The 17,884-nt window shown below is 40.3% G+C and overlaps 1 protein-coding gene and 1 pseudogene across 2 annotated transcripts in view; one reads left to right on the top strand and one right to left on the bottom strand.

The window, feature by feature from the left end:
* Positions 1-17,884, top strand: part of CBL (Cbl proto-oncogene) — a 116,161-nt gene that overhangs the window by 69,551 nt on the left and 28,726 nt on the right. For both annotated transcript variants that reach the window (XM_087821483.1, XM_087821482.1), the window contains exons 5-9: positions 9,245-9,366; positions 10,038-10,175; positions 11,410-11,497; positions 11,892-12,023; positions 12,225-12,428. In XM_087821483.1, the coding sequence (XP_087677609.1) occupies positions 9,245-9,366; positions 10,038-10,175; positions 11,410-11,497; positions 11,892-12,023; positions 12,225-12,428 (684 nt within the window). The remainder of the gene's footprint in view (positions 1-9,244; positions 9,367-10,037; positions 10,176-11,409; positions 11,498-11,891; positions 12,024-12,224; positions 12,429-17,884) is intronic.
* Positions 3,239-4,018, bottom strand: LOC107533088 (14-3-3 protein zeta/delta pseudogene; annotated as a pseudogene).

The following is a 17,884-nucleotide window of genomic DNA, read 5'->3' as shown; positions in this document are numbered from 1 at the left end:
CATTTTAATGATATTAACTCTTCCAGTCCAGGAGTGTGGTATATTCTTCCACTTGTTTAAACCTTCCTCTATTTCTTTTTTCAGTGTCCTGTAGTTTTCCGAGTACAGGTCTTTTACATCCTTGGTTAAGTTTTTTCCTAGGTATCTTATTTTTTTAGTTGCAATGGTAAATGGTATTGTTTTTTGATTTTCTTTCTCCGAAAGTTCATTGTTGATACATAAGAGTGCCATTGATTTCTGAATGTTGATTTTGTATCCAGCTACCTTGCCGAATTTGTTTATCAAATCTAGTAGTACTTTGATGGAGTCTTTAGGGTTTTCTATGTACAATATTATGTCATCTGCAAATAATGACAGTTTTACTTCCTCCTTTCCAATCTGGATACCTTTTATGTTTTCTTCCTGTCTGATGGCTGTGGTAAGGACTTTCAGTACTATGTTGAATGAGTGGTGAAAGTGGACATCCCTGTCTTGTTCCAGTGTTTCAGGGAAATGGTTTTAGTTTTTGACTTTCGAGTATAATGTTGGCTGTAGGTCTGTCATATATGGCCTTTATTATGTTGAGGTATGATCCCTCTTTTCCCACTTGCTGAGAGTTTTTATCAGAAATGGGTGCTGGATTTTGTTGAATGCTTTTTCTGTGTCTGTTGATATGATCATATGATTTTTGATCTTCATTTTGTTTATGTGATGTATCACATTTATTGATTTGCAGATGTTATACCAGCCTTGCATCCCCGGAATAAATTCCACTTGGTCATGATGTATGATCTTTTTAATGTCTTGCTGGATCCGGTTTGGTAGTATTTTAATAAGGATTTTAGCATCTATGTTCATCAGGGATATTGGCCTGTAATTTTCTTTCTTTATAGTGTCTTTATCTGGTTTTGGCATTAGGATGATGCTGCCCTCATAAAAAGAGTTTGGGAGTTTTCCCTCCTTTTGAATTTTCTGGAATAGTTTTAATAGAATAGGAGTTAATTCTTCTTTGAATGTTTGATAAAACTCACCTGTAAATCCATCTGGCCGAGGACTTTTGTTTGCTAGGAGTTTCTTGATTACTGCTTCAATTTCATTAGTTGTTATCAGCCTATTCAGGTTTTCTGCCTCTTGTTGATTCAGCTTTGGAAGGTTGTATGCTTCTAGGAGTTTGTCCATTTTACCCATGTTGTCCAGTTTGTTGGCATGTAGTTGCTCGTAGTATTTTCTTACAATCCTTTGTATTTCTGTTGGGTCAGTTGTTATATCACCTCTTTCATTTCTGATTTTATTTATTTGGGTCCTCTGTCTTTGTTTTTTAGTGAGTTTGGCTAAATGTGCGTCAATCTTATTTATCTTTTCAAAGAACCAGCTCTTGGTTTCATTGATTTTTTTGTATTCTTTTTTTTAGTCTCTATGTCATTAATTTCTGCTATGATTTTTATTATTTCCTTCCTTCCACTTCTTCGGGGCTTTTCTTGTTGTTCTCATTCTAGTTCTTTTAGTTGTTGTGTTAGATGGTTCATTAGACCTTTTTCTTGTTTCTTGAGATATGCCTGTAATGCTATGAATTTTCCTTTCAGGACTGCTTTTGCTGTGTCCCATAGATTTTAGGTTGTTGTCTGTTCATTTTCGTTTTTTCCCATGAAGTGTTTGATTTCTTCCTTGATCTCATTGGTAACCCATTCATTGTTTAGTAGCATGCTATTTAGCTTCCAAATGTTTGAATATTTTTGAGTTTTTTATAGTGGTTGATTTCTAGTTTCATGGCATTGTGATCCTAAAAGATGTTTGATATGATTTCAATCTTCTTGAATTTGTAGAGGCTTGCCCTTGTTCCCTAACATGTGGTCTGTTTTTGAGAATGTTCCGTGTGCACTTGAGAAGACTGTGTATTGTGCTGCTTTGGGATGAAATGTCCTGTAAATGTCAATTAAATCCATTAGGTCTAGTGAGTCATTTAAGGTCTGTTTTCTCCTGTTGATTTTTTGTCTTGATGATCTGTCCAATGCTGACAGTGGGGTGTTAAAGTCCCCCACTATGATTGTGTTGCTGTCACTCTCGCCCTGAAAGTTCCCCAAGAAATTTTTTATATATTTAGGTGCTCCTATATTGGGTGCATAAATATTATGATAAACTTTGTATTTAAACTTGGTAAAAGCCCATTAGCTGCCAAGAGGGAATAAGGAATAATTTCCAAAAATGTACAATTTCCTGTAGAGAAATTTCAGAACCAAAAGACTAATTTACATGAAAAGCTGTAGAGAAGTAGTTGAAAAGTCCATTCATAAAACTTTTATTCCACTTACATGAACTTAATACACGTGTTCTTAACAATTATGCTTAGATTGTTCATGAAAATTTCATAAGACATTAAACAAAGCTTGCCATCATCTGAAGTTATTTCCCTGTAAACTATTTTTACAGCACATACATGTTAGGCAAGTATCAAAAACAAAAAATCACAAAAGCAAAAAAATATATATAAAAAGTTAAATACATGGGTTTTTTCTTTTACTGCTGTGCTTGATATACATGAAGTGATGGGTATCAAGCAATTCATTTTACTGCATCTTCTCTTGTACATTTGTTCTTAGGTTGCCTAAAACATTTAAATACAAATAAAACGAGTGTAGCAAAAATAATGAAAGCAAACAGCAGGTAACCTTACGAATAATGGAATGTGAACCGTTTCTGCCCTTATCCAGAGTAAATTGGGTCACAACTAAAGGAACACTTCTGCAGCTGTAGTTAAAGGTATGCGCTGAGTCTGAGTAATCCATAGATACACACAGGATTCCACACATGCTATCCATGGGCTACCCATTTCCACTACAGCCCTCTAAGTGCTCCAAAACTTAAGGTACCCACAACACCTCCCTGTGACTGGAACCAGTTATCCCTTCTATTCCCCACCAGGACAAACCAATACATAGGCAGTTTTCTTTGCGCAGACATGGAAGCAATTTTAACACTGGCCCCTGTGAAGCCACAATGTACCAAAAGTACTATGCCAAACATTTATAACTTGTATAAAAATTCCACATCCCCATATTGGCCACCTCAAGATGAAAACATAACTCCCTAAATGTTAACTGGCTCTACTCCCCTAATATTAAACATAAAAACCACATGGGAAATAATAGAAATTCAAATAGAAGTAACATAAACCTGTCATAAATTGTAAACAAAAAACTATTTGTGGGACAGCATGGATGACAAATGGTGTACTGTGTCAATTCTAGAATTAGGCAGACAACAGTTTGAAGGCCGGTTAATTCTCTCCTCCTCCTGCTTCAGCTTCATCTCCTTGGGTATCCGATGTCCACAGTGTCAAGTTGTCTCTCAGTAATTGCATTATTAGCGTACTGTCTTTGTATGACTCTTCACTTAATGTATCAAGTTCAGCAATGGCTTCATCAAAAGTTGTCTTTGCAAGAGAGCAGGCTTTCTCCGGGGAGTTCAGAATCTCATAACAGAACACAGAGAAGTTAAGGGCCAGACCCAATCTGATAGGGTGTGTTGGTTGCATTTCCTTTTTGCTGATTTCAAAAGCTTCTTGGTATGCTTGTTGTGACTGGTCCACAATCCCTTTCTTGTCATCCCCAGCAGCAACCTCAGCCAAGTAACGGTAGTAGTCTCCTTTCATTTTCAAATAGAAGACTTTGCTCTCTGCTTGTGTAGCATTGGGGATCAAGAAGTTTTCCAAGAGAGGCAGTACATCATTGCAGATATCTCTTAGCTTAGCTCAATTTTTTTTCTGTATTCTTGAGCCATATGCTGTTTTTTTCTCAGCACCTTCTGTCTTTTGCTCAATACTTGAGACGACCCTCCAAGATGTCCTACGGGCTCCAGAACATTTTTATAAGCAACTGAGAAAAGATTCCTCTCCTCATTGGATAATTCAGCTCCTTGCTCAGTTACAGACTTCATGCAGGCTGCCATGTCATCATATCGCTCAGCCTGCTCGGCCAGCTTGGCCTTCTGCACCAGCTCATTTTTATCCATGACTGGATGTTCTGTGTCCTGAGTGGGTAGCGTTGGACCAATGGGGACGCAGGAGTCTCTGGGCAGTGGCGACAGCGGTGGCGAGGCTGAGACTCTGTCCCATAAATGTTTATATGGGTTATTTCCTCCTGTTGGATTGATCCCTTTAGTATTATGTAGTGACCATCTTTGTCTCTTGTTATGGTCTTTATTTTGAAGTCCGTTTTGTCAGAAATAAGTATTGCTACTCCAGCTTTTTTTTTCCTTTCCATTTGCATGGAATATTTTACTCCATCCCTTCACTTTTAGCCTGTGTGAGTCTTTTGCTCTCAGGTGGGTCTCTTATAGAAAGCATATATTTGGGTCCTGTTTTCTTACCCATTCAGCTACTCTATGTCTCTTGATTGGACCATTTATTCCATTTACATTTAAGGTTACTGTTGATATAAACTTATTTAATGCCATTTTCCCCCTTTATGCTGATAAAGTACCTTTCTCACACTATTCTTTTTCTTAGAGCAGTCCTTTTAGCATTTCTTGCAGTGCTGGTTTGGTGGTACTGAATTCCTTTAGACTTTTTTTGTCTGGGAAGCTCTTTATTTCACCTTCAATTTTAAATGATAGCCTTGCTGGATGAAGCAGTCTTGGTTGCAGATTCTTGCTTTTCATTACTTGGAGAACTTCATGCCACTCCTTTCTGGCCTGAAGTGTTTCTCTTGAGAGATCTGATATCAGCTTTATGGGGGTTCCCTTGTAGGTCACTGCTTAGCTCTCTCTTGCAGCCCTTAATATTCTCTCTTTGTCCTTGACATTTGCCGTTATAATTATGATGTGTCTTGGAGTGGGTCTCTTTGGGCTCCTCTTGTTTGGAACCCTCTGTGCTTCCTGAAGTTGTGTGGCTTTCTCCCTTGGCAGCATGGGGAAGTTTTCTGTCATTATTTCCTCCACCAAGTTCTCTACCCCTTACTCTCTTTCCTCCCCCTCTGACTGTCCTATAATGTGAATGTTGTTTCGCTTTCTGTTGTCCCAAAGCTCCCTTAGACTGTCCTCATGCTTTTTAAGTGTTTTTTCTTTTTGCTGCTCTGAGTGATTTTTTTCTACATTGTCTTCTAAGTCAGTTACTCTCCCCTCTGCTTCATTGAGCCTGCTTTTAATTCCTTCTAGTGTATTCTTGTTATCAGATACAGCATTCTGTATTTCTATCTGATTTTTGTTATGTTACGTATCTCTTTTCATGTTTTCACTAATATCCTCAATCTTACCATCTAGTGCCTTGCTTTTCTCATTAACTTCCTTGAGCATCTTTATAATCATTACTCTGAATTCTGTTTCTGATAACTTGCTTAACACCATCTCATCAAAGTTTTTTTCTGGCAATGTTTTTTTTTCCCCTTTAATTTGGGGGTTCGTTGTCTCCCCATTTTGGTGGCTTTTAGTGTTTGTATCTATATATTAAATGTATTTGTTGTCTCCCAGTCTTATGGGGAGGGATTTTGTATTGTGAGTCCAGTGGAGTCCAGAGGTGTGTTTTCATTATACTTCTGAGTTCTTTGCTTTAGGCATGTCCCTTCTGTGGGTTCTTTGGGCTCTCCTGTTGTAGTTGGGTGTGGATTGTTGTTGACCAGTCCTTGGGAGGACTCTCCTCTCAGGTTGGCTGTGTGCCTCAGCACCAACCTCGTTGTGTAAGCTGTTGTACGGGTGCTGCCAGGGCAGGACAATACACAACTAAACGTCCAGGAAACAAGGGGTAACTTACAAAATATCTTGACAGTCACAGTGAAAACAACCCAAGTGAAAATAGAAATGGCAGAGTGAAGGGAGAACACAAATTATAGAGAAAAAAAAAGGTAAAAATAAAAGACAGGAAGAAAAGTAAAGCTTAGAGAGAGAAAAGTATATTGTTAATAGTGATGAAAATTTAGAAAAAAATAATAATAAACTAAACTAAAATTTTAAAAAATTGAGAAGCTCCTGGGAGATAAAAGGGGCAGAGAAAAGATTCTGAACGAAGGGCCAGCAAAAAATTAAGGGAAAGAATAGGAATAGGATAATAGTTGAAAATGAAAACTAAAAATACATTAAAGAGAGTAAGAGAAATTAACAAACAAAAAGACAGGAAGACAGAAGGGAGGAAAATAAAAGAAAGAAGGAAAAGAAAAAAGAAGGAAAAAAAGTTATGCCAATGGATCTAGAGGAGAGAGAGAGAGATAAGACCCAGGCAGGGAGGGAGTCCGGTAAGAGATTTGGGGGAAACTATAGAGAAAAGCAGTAAACTTGTTGGATATAGTGATAATGTCTCAGGAATTAAGCAGGAATATCAAGAAAGTCTTGATAGTAGAAGCAAAGATAAAACAAAACGAAGCAAATAAACAAAACAAAACAGAGAAACAAAACCAAAAGCAAGCTAAGCAAAAGGAAATTCTTTAAAAAAGAAAAAAAAGAAAAAGTTAATTTAAAAATTTAAAAAATTAAAAAAATAAATTATAAAATTTAAAAAGAAAAAATAATAATTTTTTTCCTTTCTCTTCTTCCTAAGGAAAAAAAGAAATGGGGAAAAAAAAAAAAAAAGAGTCAATCAGGCAAGTTTCTTCTGGGCAGCTTATGTTGTCTGTGAGTCACTGTTTTGTGAGCTGATTTCCATTGTCCTGGGAGGTGCTTGTGTATCACCCACTGTGAGGAGCCGTCTAGGTTTGGCTCTGGTGTCCTTAGATAGTTGATCTGAGGCTCTCCGTGGGCCTCCTCCTCTTGTCAGCTATTTTGCAGCCTTGTAGTTGCCTGGTCTTGCTCCAGAGCCTTCTGTAGAGTCTTCAGGGTGCAGGGTGGCTAGTGTAGCCCAGGGTGTCACTCCCCTTAGAGGTGTCGCTGTCAGGCGCTCGCTCTGCGGGAGTTAGTCTCTGCTCCAGCGCCAGCTCCTCAGTCCCTACCCTGTCCTCTGATCCTAGTTCCCCAGGCTCTGGCCTGCTGCAGCTTCAGATTGATTTCCGCCTGTTGCCTCTTCTGTCTGGGCCGTTTCAGCAGCCAGGGCCCAGTGAGTTGGATTAAGAACACATTCCAGTGAGCCCTTTGCCTGCCCAGCCCCCAGCAGGGTTTTCAGCTTTTCCTCCAGCCCCCAAACAACAGTCCCTGAGAGTCTTATTCTTGTACAGGCCTCCTGTGAGCTGCTCTCCTTGACCCTCAGGACTGTGCCTTGCGGGTGATCTGGGGCCTCAGTGAGTGGGACCCGCCCCTTTCCTGTTGGGGGCGGGGCTCCCGGCTGCAGGAGAGGCCCGCAGGCTCCGCCCCTCCCTGCTCAGCTCTGGTTGGCTGGTCGCACCAGGCCCGCCCCTCAGATCGTCTACTGTGCAGCCCCCAACCCCAGCATCCGCTGGTCTGTGCGCAGTGCACCCCGGGAAGGTGGGAGCCAGTTCCGCGATCAGACTCACAAACGCCCAAAGCAACACACAGGCAGAGACTCCGCCCTGCAGGGTCCCACCCTCCGCGTGCCAAGGCCCCCAGCGGAGGGGACGCACAGTCAGCTCCTCGCAGCTCCCTGCATCACAGGTCTCAGCAAAGCTCAGGTGGCTTCACGCGCCATCATGGCATCCTCAGGGCTGGTCACAGATCCCAGACTCTCCGCACTGGGAGCTCAGGGCGGGAGGGCTTCTCCCCTCCCCCGCGCCATGCAGGTTCAGTGCTTTCTGGGGCTCAACACAGTGCCTTATGGGGGCAGAGGGTCCCCGTGTGCGGCTGCTCAGTGCACCTCTGGTTCTTTACTACCAGGGTGCCACATGCTTTGGCACAGCCTTTCCTATCGGCAGCCTGAGTGTAAGATGCCGATCCTGGCCACCATGAGAAGCTTTGTTTCCTAGGAAGGTGCCGTCCCCTCCTCAGGGACACCCTGCTGCCCTTGGTCGCTCTGCGCTCCGCAGGGCGCTCCTTCCCTCTCCTGCGCTTGGGGTGTGAGATCCCTGCTTGGATGCCCGTCCGCCCTCCCGAAGGGGAGGGAACTTTTCAGCCTCCAAAGCCTCGGGGCTCAGAGCCCGGCATAGGCTTCAGGGGAGGACTCCCCCTTCCTACGCCCCCCCCTTTACCAGACTCTATGATGTTTCTTCAGTGCACCCCACTTGCAATATGTCCACTCACGTATGTTTCTCTATAGTTTTTCCAAGCTGGTTATGCAGTATTTTAGGAGTAAATCGAGTCTGTGGCTGGGAGCAGGGGCGGGGCGCTCTGCTTCTCACAGTGCTGCCATCCTCCCACTCTCCTCTTTTATTACTTTTTAAAAATATATTTTTATTGATTTCAGAGAGAGGAAGGGAGAGGGAGAGAGATAGAAACATCAGTGATGAGAGTCCTGGGCTATACTTTTATGTGACTGGCCACACGGTAGGTTTGCTTACACCAGCATCACCACAGGCATGTGAGGAATACGTTGTGCTGCAGTGTTACAGTGGGTGTGGTGTTGGTAGGTGATGGCACTTTTTTACCTCCATTATAATCTTAATGGGACCACCAAGTTATATACAGTCAGTTATTGACCAAAATGTTGTGCGGTGCATGACTATAATATGATATATTTAATCAGTTCTCTATTATTGGACAACTGTGTTTGTTTCCAGCTTTTCTCCTGTCGTATTACAATTCTTTCTTTTTAATCCTCACCCAAGGATATTTTTTCTGTTGCATTTCAGAGGGGGGGGAGAACTGTCAATGTGATAGAGACACATCGATTGGTTGCCTCTTGCACACACCCCAACCCTGACCCGGGCTGGGGATCGAGTCTGCAACCGAGGTCCGTGCCCTTGACTGGAACTGAACCCGAGACCCTTCAGTCCACAGGTCGACACCCTAACCACCGAGTCAAACCGGCCAGCGCGTATTGAAATCCTTGACTGTTGATATTGAGATACAGTGATGCTTCAAAAAGAACTCATGTTTTCCTTCTTCTAAAGATAATGTGTGTGTGCCAGCTTACATAAACCTTTACTTTGAACTTCTTAGTTGCCTTATTTTGTTTTTTTGTTCATTTGTTGTTTAACCTCACTACTGTTAGTTGGAACTGCTTTGAAATTTTTTGAATTTCCTTTTGTAAAGTTAAGATTTTTCTATAAGGATATATTTCTTTCTTCTTAGCTTTTCAAAATTCTTATCTCCCAAACACATTTGTCTTTCTTCAGAAGTGACAGTACAATTGAAAATTTGTGATAATGAGAATTTATAATTGAGGATTGAGGTTGTCAGTCTGAGGATGGTTGTATGTCTTGAGCCAAATGGTCTGATTGATCTCTTGTTTCCTTAGCCCTGGTCCTCTTTGCTCAGGAACTGGAATAGTCTTGCTGTAACTCATCCTGGTTACATGGCTTTCCTGACATATGATGAAGTAAAAGCTCGGCTCCAGAAATTCATTCACAAACCTGGAAGGTCAGTGCCATGAATCAAACAGGCTTCTTCTCCTGAATTTTATTTTCTTATGACCTTTGTTAAAATATAGGAAACATGGTATCTGTTTTTATTTGTTATTTTTAAATTTTTTTAAATCCTCACCTGAGGATATTTTTTCCATTGCTTTTCAGAGATAGTGGAAAGGAGGGAGAGAGGAAGGAGGGGGAAGAGAGAGAGAGAGAGAGAGAGAGAGAGGGAGAGAGAGAGAGAGAAATGTCGATGTGAGAGAGACACATCAGTTGGTTGCCTCCCACATACACCCTGATCCCTACCTGGGCAGGGGATCAAGCCTGTAACCCAGGTATATGCCCTTGACCGTAATTGAACCGGAGACCCTTCAGCCCACCGGTCAACAACTACTGAGCCAAACTGGCTAGGGCATGATCTTTGATTAGTTGCCCTGTGGCCATGTTTCTGCAATAGGATTGATGCCTGTTTATCAGAAGAATTGACTCATTCAGATCTGATGATTTGATAAATGTTTTTAAGAACCACTTCAGAATTGGGCTTATATGTCTTCTGCTTTTTTTTTGGTCAGGAGTCATCGAAGACTCTATTATTGATGGTCCTTTTGATTTTTGTCCTTGCCTTATTTTCTGCCCTAATAGGGGCTTATTATGTATAAAGATTCTGTTTATTTCTATTTTCAGTTATATTTTCCGGTTGAGCTGTACTCGTCTGGGTCAGTGGGCTATTGGGTATGTCACTGCTGATGGGAACATTCTTCAGACAATCCCTCACAATAAACCTCTCTTCCAAGCACTGATTGATGGCTTCAGGGAAGGCTTGTGAGTACCTACTATTTACCATCTGCTAGAGTCTAGGAACTGAGGGGCTGTAACACTTCATCATTAATGACTTTAGTTCAGGTTCCTTCTATAGATGAAGATTCAGGAAACATTTTAACAGCTTATATTGTTGTAACCTTCAGGTTCTGTAGAATTCCTTGTTTATTTAAAAGGAATTCCTTAGGTGAAATTTTTGTGTACTGCTTCACTTATTACTATGAGTAAACTTTATCTTTTTCCTTTTCCAGATGTTAACTTATTTTCAAGTTCATGTTAGATTTAAAATTATACCAATTAGTAGAAAATGTTGCCAGTTATTTAACCACCCAGCAGTAGAGTGATTAGATGTTTGCTCCTAATGACAGCTGGCTTAGGGGCCTTTATCCTGACTTCACTGTGGGTCAGCAGCATTTCTTCAGGCTTTGGGCTTTTGTAATGTATGCTAATATTTATGACTAAGTTCTTATTTATTCCAGAATTGCTATTCCTTTGGGAATTCAAATTGATTATAATTTGGTAAGCACTGAAAGTACTAACAGTTGACCGGGTATCAGAAAACCACTTGTATTTTAAGGGGATTAGGAAAATCCATTTCCATTATGCATCATCTACAGTAGCACTGGGGCTTCCCCAGATGTCAGAGCAGTTTGATGCTAGAAGCTTCCTGGTAGATGATCTCAAGTGGCTTAATTTGCTTCTTGTTACATTTCTTTTAAATTAGTGTCTCTCAGTATTAACTCTGTAAACGAGTATTTTAGGTGTTTGGTCAAAAGTAAATGCAGTTTAAATTTAAAATTTATACTTTGTGGCCATTCATAGATTAAAATAGGAGTTGGCAAACTGGCACATAGGCTAGCTGCTTTACATCTAAGATAGTTTTTTCTTTTTAAAGGGTTGTTTTTTAAAAAACAAATTAAAGAATATGTGACTTAGACTTTATGGCTTACAGGGTCTAAACTATTTACTCTTAGGCCCTTTACAGAAAGTTTATCAACTCCTGATTAAAAGACAGAGCAATGTGCCCTGGAGAAAGAGTATCAGTGTTAGGAAACTATCTTCTTGGAACTGTTCTGTGTTCTTTATTTTTTTTTTAAATATTAGTAAGATTTATCTTTGCACTTTTGCAAAGTTGCCCTTTTACAACAAGGGGATTCCTAGATACCATTTGTCTGTGTTAGCAAGCAGCGATAAATTGGCTTCAATACAATCCCAAGGTTGCTTACTCTTAATACAGCTATTTGTTTCCTGATGGACGGAATCAGAATCCCGATCTGACAGGTTTATGTGAACCAACTCCCCAAGACCACATCAAAGTGACCCAGGTGAGTTTTGTTTTACATTATAACCATATCAGTAGAGCCATGCTTTTGTATGGACTTAATAGGACTGACAATAGAATTGTATTAAGTATTGGAACACTGAAATTTTAAATCATTGACCGGATTTAGTGAATTTATGTTTCGTGTGGTTTCTTTTTCAACCATGCACCTTAAAATAGGACCAAGACTAGGTGATTTCTGTGTTATGGGACAACATTGACCACTGTTGTGAAACTTTTGTTGCTTTGTGGTGAAACTTTATACAAGCAAAATCTGTATAGATAGTAATGGTTGTTAACATTTTCATTTTTAGCATTTATGGTTGCATTCATTCATTCATTCAACAAATATCTGAAATAGACTGAGTAATATTGTGTTTGTGTTTTTTTAATTAAAGGAACAATATGAATTATACTGTGAGATGGGCTCCACGTTCCAGCTGTGTAAAATATGTGCTGAAAATGATAAGGATGTAAAGATTGAGCCCTGTGGACACCTCATGTGCACATCCTGTCTTACCTCCTGGCAGGTATGGATACCAGTGATGCATTTTCTCAGCTGTATAATCACTCTGAAGAATTGGGGATTGTATATAAAGGATGGCCTGGTTTGCGGGGTAGATTTTAAACTTTTTATTTCTTTTTTCATCTCTAGGAAATGTATTTCCTAGTGGATGAATATTTTAACTACTTGCAGATGTGCCTGTTACCATCTCCTGTTTCTTCTACAGGAATCAGAAGGCCAGGGCTGCCCTTTTTGCCGATGTGAAATTAAAGGTACTGAGCCCATTGTGGTAGATCCATTTGATCCTAGAGGAAGTGGCAGCCTATTGAGGCAAGGAGCAGAGGGAGCTCCTTCCCCAAATTATGATGATGATGATGATGAACGAGCTGATGATTCTCTCTTTATGATGAAGGAATTAGCTGGTGCCAAGGTAAGTCTGCAATTTAAGAGACGGTGGCAAACTCCACTGTGAGTTGTATTCTAAAACTATATAGAGCACTTAATGACATCCAAACTATGAGGAGTAGTAATGGCTAATACTTACTGAGCATCTAATGTCAGAGATACCATACTAAACACTTTCCTTATTTTAACTCATGTAACCCTATAATTAGGTATTATTATTATCCTCATTTAACAGATGAAGAAACTGAGGCACAGAGAGGTTAAGGAATTTGCTGAAGGTGACACAGGTAGCAAGTTGAACCAGAATCTGTGACCAGTCATTTTGGCTTCAAGGCCCATGTTCTTACTATCTATATCCTAAAACTGTGCATTACCCATATAGCTTGGTGGAGAAAATGAGGGAGAATAAAATAATTGGACCCTATTTTGCTTATGTGAATAGAATATGTTGTTGTTATCTTTTCTCTAATGGAATCTTGGCATTACAAAGTTAGGTTGTATGGGGGAAAAGGATTCATTGTTAATAACCAAATAAATGGCAACTGATGATGCCATAAAGTGACTGGAGGATGGTAGGAGGTCCATGTAGAAACTAAACAAACTAGAAAGGCTCTAGTAAAGGTAGGAGAGATGAAGTCTAGGAAAGGATGTGGTCAAATTCTACTACCTCAGATGGTAGGATAAACGGGTTTATTTTCTAAATCTTAGCAATCGGTCAGCCTGTGAAGATTTTAGTAAATAGTGGGCAAGCAGAAGATTCTAATAGGCTACACACTGTCTAGTCTAGAAGGTTACCAATTTGTGAGGTGCATTTCCTTGGTACAAAAGAAGATTTCTTTTATATCAGCACCTGACTCCCAGAACATAGTAGGTGCTCAATAAATATTGAAAGACTGAATTTTATCTCTTAAGTGACTATATCCAAGAGAGACGAAGATAGTGGAGGAGTAGGTGGATCTTTCTCCCACTTCTTCCCAGAATCTAATTGGAATTAAAACTAAATTGGGGAATATTCACACTGAAATACCAGCTGAAGACTGGCTGAAGAGGAGACTTTAAAAAAAAATGTTTTTATTGATTTCAGAGAGAGGAAAGGAGAGGGGGAGAGAGAGAAACATCAATGATGAGAGAGAATCATTGATCGGCTGCCTCCTGCACACCCCGTGCTGGGGATCAAGCCCACAACCTGGGCATGTGCCCTCACCAGGAATGGAACCGTGACCTCCAAGTTCCTGGGTGGGCACTCAACAACTGAGCCACACCGCTTGATGAAGAGGAGACTTTTAAACAAGGAAGGGCAAAAATCACCTTGAGACTGGTAGGAAGGGTGGGGATGCGAGAGGCCCTGGCCCAGCTCTCGGGAGCAGTGGACCAAAGGTGAGGAGGGTTCCCCTAGAGAGGAGAGAGGCCTGGACCCCAGGCAGGGTTCTCCATCCCAGACAGCCAGAGCCATGAACAGCCACCCACACAGCAACCAGCATTGGGGCTTTTATCAGCCAGGGAGCTGAGCCGCCTGGAAACAAAGCCACTTGTTTTAAAGGGCTAACGCACAGGATTTTCGCAGACATTCACCCTAGGTTTCTACAGAGAGATGGTGGTGCAGACTGGAGTTGCCTGAAAAGAGACGGGTGGAAGGAGTTGGGGAGAGTCATGAGGAGGGTGGCTGCCAGGATACCTATGCTGAGCCATCTTTCACCCTCAATATCACAGCAGCCATTTTTCCTGAGAGGCACTAGCCCCTCCCAACAGCAGAAGCCTGGGGAAAGGCAAATACCCCATTCTTTGGGATACAGCTCACCCCACCCTAAGGAATCCTTTATGACCCACTGTGCATCTCAATCCCTGTTGAGAAGGCAGCAGTCTCAGGAAGTGTTGGGCTGGATCTGGGGCAGGAACATTTCCCCCACATTCATGGGAACCTGGCTGGTGCTTCCCTCTCACTGAAGAGCTGATAGAAACTCCTGGCTTCTGACATACTGGATTGGCCTGCCTAAAAGGGGCTCCTCTGCCCCACAAAGGACAGAGAAATAGTCTGTGAACACAGTCACCATCTTCCCTGAAGTCTGAAAGTTTGCTGACACATCTTTGGGTCCCATGCTGCTAAAAAAAACAACAAAAAACGGCCTAGGAGCTCAGCTTGGCCCCTCCAGTGAATAGCCAAGCCCAGTGGTGGCTACAAGCTGTGGATCACTTGAAGCTTTGAACAGGGCACCAAGAGCTAAACTTGGTCAGCTTCTGACATTGGCTAGCACAAAAGTACCTCCTGGGAGGACCGAAATCAGCATTCAAAACAGCCACAGACAACATAAGAGCAGAACCCAAATGGAAATGCTAGTGGGCACTAAAATCTGCCGAGATGTACTTCACTTGTTTGGTATTGTTTTTGGTTTTTCTTTTCTTTATCTTTTCCTTTTTATTACTTTGGTATTAGTATTATTGTTATTATTTTTCTCATTTCTCTCGTTTCTTTCATATCTTTTATTTGCCTTTCCTTTTATTACTCTATGTGTTTTCTTTCTTTCATTTTATCTTTCTTTTCTTTTTACCTTTCCATAACTTTTTCTTTTTCATCTTTTCTTTTTTACTATTTTCCTTTATCTACTCTTTATTCTTACTTTTTTCTCACGTCTTTCTTTTTAGAATCTTTTTTCTTCCCAATTTCTGTTTTATTTTTATTTTTTATTTTTCATTTATTCTTGTTCTCTTTTTTCTCTCCTAATTCTCTTTTCTTTGGTGGTTGTTTTTGCTGTTGTTGTCAAGTTCTTTTGTATGTTTTCTTTGTTTCCTGTTTTGTTTTGTTTTTTATGTGTGTGGGGTTTTTTTGCTTGTTAGTTTGTTTTGGGTTTTCTTTTTGCTTTGTTTTGTCCTGTCAACACTTGTACAACAGCTTTCATGATGTGATGGGGGTTGAACCTTATAGCCAGCCTGAGAAGAGACCCCACCCACAGCAGGACAATAACAGTCAAGACCCAGTTACAACAGGAGAGCCCAAATACCCCACAAAAGGGTCAGTCCTAAAGCATCTAGCTCAGGAGTTCACGGAGACCACACAATGGGGTCCCATGGGACATTTACTACAAAAGGCCACCCCATGAAGACTGGGAGTCCTAGCAGGTATATCTAATATATAGAAACAAACACAGAGACAACTAAAATGAGAAGACAAGGAAACAACCCCCAAATTAAAGAAAAGGAGGAAGCTCCAGAAAAAGATCTAAATGAGATGGAGGTAATCAATTTATCAGACATAGAGTTTAGAGTAATGTTTATAAGGATGGTCAAGAAACTTAGTGAGAACTACAGGGAACTTAATGGGAACTACAAGAGACTTAGTGGGAACTATATCAACATGAAAAAGGACATAGAAATCACGAATAAGAACCAGTCATTAATGACGAATACTATATCTGACATCAAGAATATGCTGGAAGGAGTTAAAAGCAGGCTTGATGAAGCGGAGGGTCGAAGAGAAGGTAGAAAAAAACAATTAGAGCAGCAAAAAGAAAAAACACTTAAAAGGCATGAGGAGAGTTTAAAGGAACTTTGGGACAACATGAAACATTTCAACATCTGCATCATAGTAGTACTAGAGGGAGAAGAAAGTGAGCAAGGGATAGAGAATCTGTCTGAAAAAATAATGACAGAGCCCTGGCTGTTGTGGCTCAGTGGTTGCAGAGTCAGTCTACACACCGAAGGGTCGCAAGTTTGTTTAACTATCAAGGGCATGTACCTAGATTGCAGGTTCCATCCCAGCTCCAGTCAGGGCAAATGAGGGAGGCAACCAATCAAGGTGTCTCTCTCACATAGATATTTCTCTCTCGCCCTCTCCCTCTCCTCCTCCCTCCTTTCTTCCCTTCCACTCTATCTAAAATCAATGGAAAGAATATCCTCGGGTGACAATAAAAAAAAAAAAAAAAGTACAAAAAGACCCACACTAAAACACATATTTAAAATGACAAACATTAAAGACAGAGAAAATCTTAAGGGCAGTGAGAGAGAGACAGTTAGTTACCTGCAAGGGAGCTCCTATAAGACTGTCAGCTGATTTCTCAACAGAAACACTTCAGGCCAGAAGGGAGTGGCATGAAGTTTGCAAAGTAATGAAAAGCAAAGATCTGAAACCAAGACAATCCAGCAAGGCTCTCATTCAAAATTGAAGGTGAAATAAAGACATTCCCAGACCAAAAAAAAAGGGCTAAAATAGTTTATTACCACCAAACCAGCATTGTAAGAAATGCTAAAAAGACTGTTGGAAGAAGAAGAAATAGAGAGGGACATAGGCATGAAGAATAAAAATGGCAATAAATAAGTACCTATCAATAATAATCTTAAATGTAAATGAATTAAATGCACCCATCAAAAGGCATAGGGCAGCTGAATGGATAACAAAACATGACCCATATATATGCTGTCTACCCGAGACCCACCTCAGAACAAAAGACTCACACGAGATGAAAGTGAAGGGATAGCAAAAAAATTTCCATGCAAATGGAAATGAAAAAAAAAAAGGGATAGCAATACTCACATCTGACAAAATTGACTTCAAAACAAAGGTCATAAGTAGAAATAGAGAAGGTCACTACATAATACTAAAGGGATCATTCCAACTAGAGAGTATAACCCTCGTAAACATATTTGCACCCTATACAGGTGAACCTAAATATATTTAAAAACTGGAGGGTTATAAAGGAGAGGTTGACAGCAATAAAGTCATAGAAGGGGACTTTACACCCCACTGACATCACTGATAGATTTTCCAGACCAAAAATCCATAAGGAAACAGTGACCTTAAACAACACACTAGATCAGATGGATTTAATTTATATTTACAGGACATTTTATCCCGAAGCTGCAAAATATACATTCTTCTCAAATGCACATGGAACATTCTCAAAGACAGACCACATGCCAGGACACAAACTAAGTCTCTACAAATTCAAGAAGATTGAAATCATATCAAGCATCTTCTTAGATCACAGTGGTATGAAACTAGAAATGAACTACAATAAAAAACTCAAAAACATTCAAACACATGGATGCTAAATAGCATGTTATTAAACAATGAATGGGTTACCAATGAGATCAAGGCAGAAATCTAAAATTTCCTGGAAACAAATGAAAATGAACACACAACAACCCAAAATCTGTGGGACAAAGTGAAGGCAGTCCTGAGAGGGAAGTTAATAGCATTATAGGTATACCTCAAGACAAGAAAAAGCTCAAATAAATGATCTAGCCCTACAACTAAAAGAATTGGAGAACAACAAGAAAAACCTAGAGGAAGTAGAAAGTAGAAAATAATAAAGATCAGGGTGGAAATAAATGACTTAGAAACTAAAAAAACAATACAAAAGATCAATGAAACAAACAGCTGGTTCCAGGAAAAGATAAACAAGATTGACGAACTTTTAGCCAGACTCATCAAGAAACAGAGAGGACCCAAATAAATAAAATCAGGAATGAAAGAGGCAAAGTAACAAC

The sequence above is a fragment of the Miniopterus natalensis genome, chromosome 11 (genome assembly GCF_054644295.1).
Source record: "Miniopterus natalensis isolate mMinNat1 chromosome 11, mMinNat1.hap1, whole genome shotgun sequence".
Taxonomy (NCBI): domain Eukaryota; kingdom Metazoa; phylum Chordata; class Mammalia; order Chiroptera; family Miniopteridae; genus Miniopterus; species Miniopterus natalensis.
This window is presented reverse-complemented; position numbering and strand designations above follow the sequence as displayed.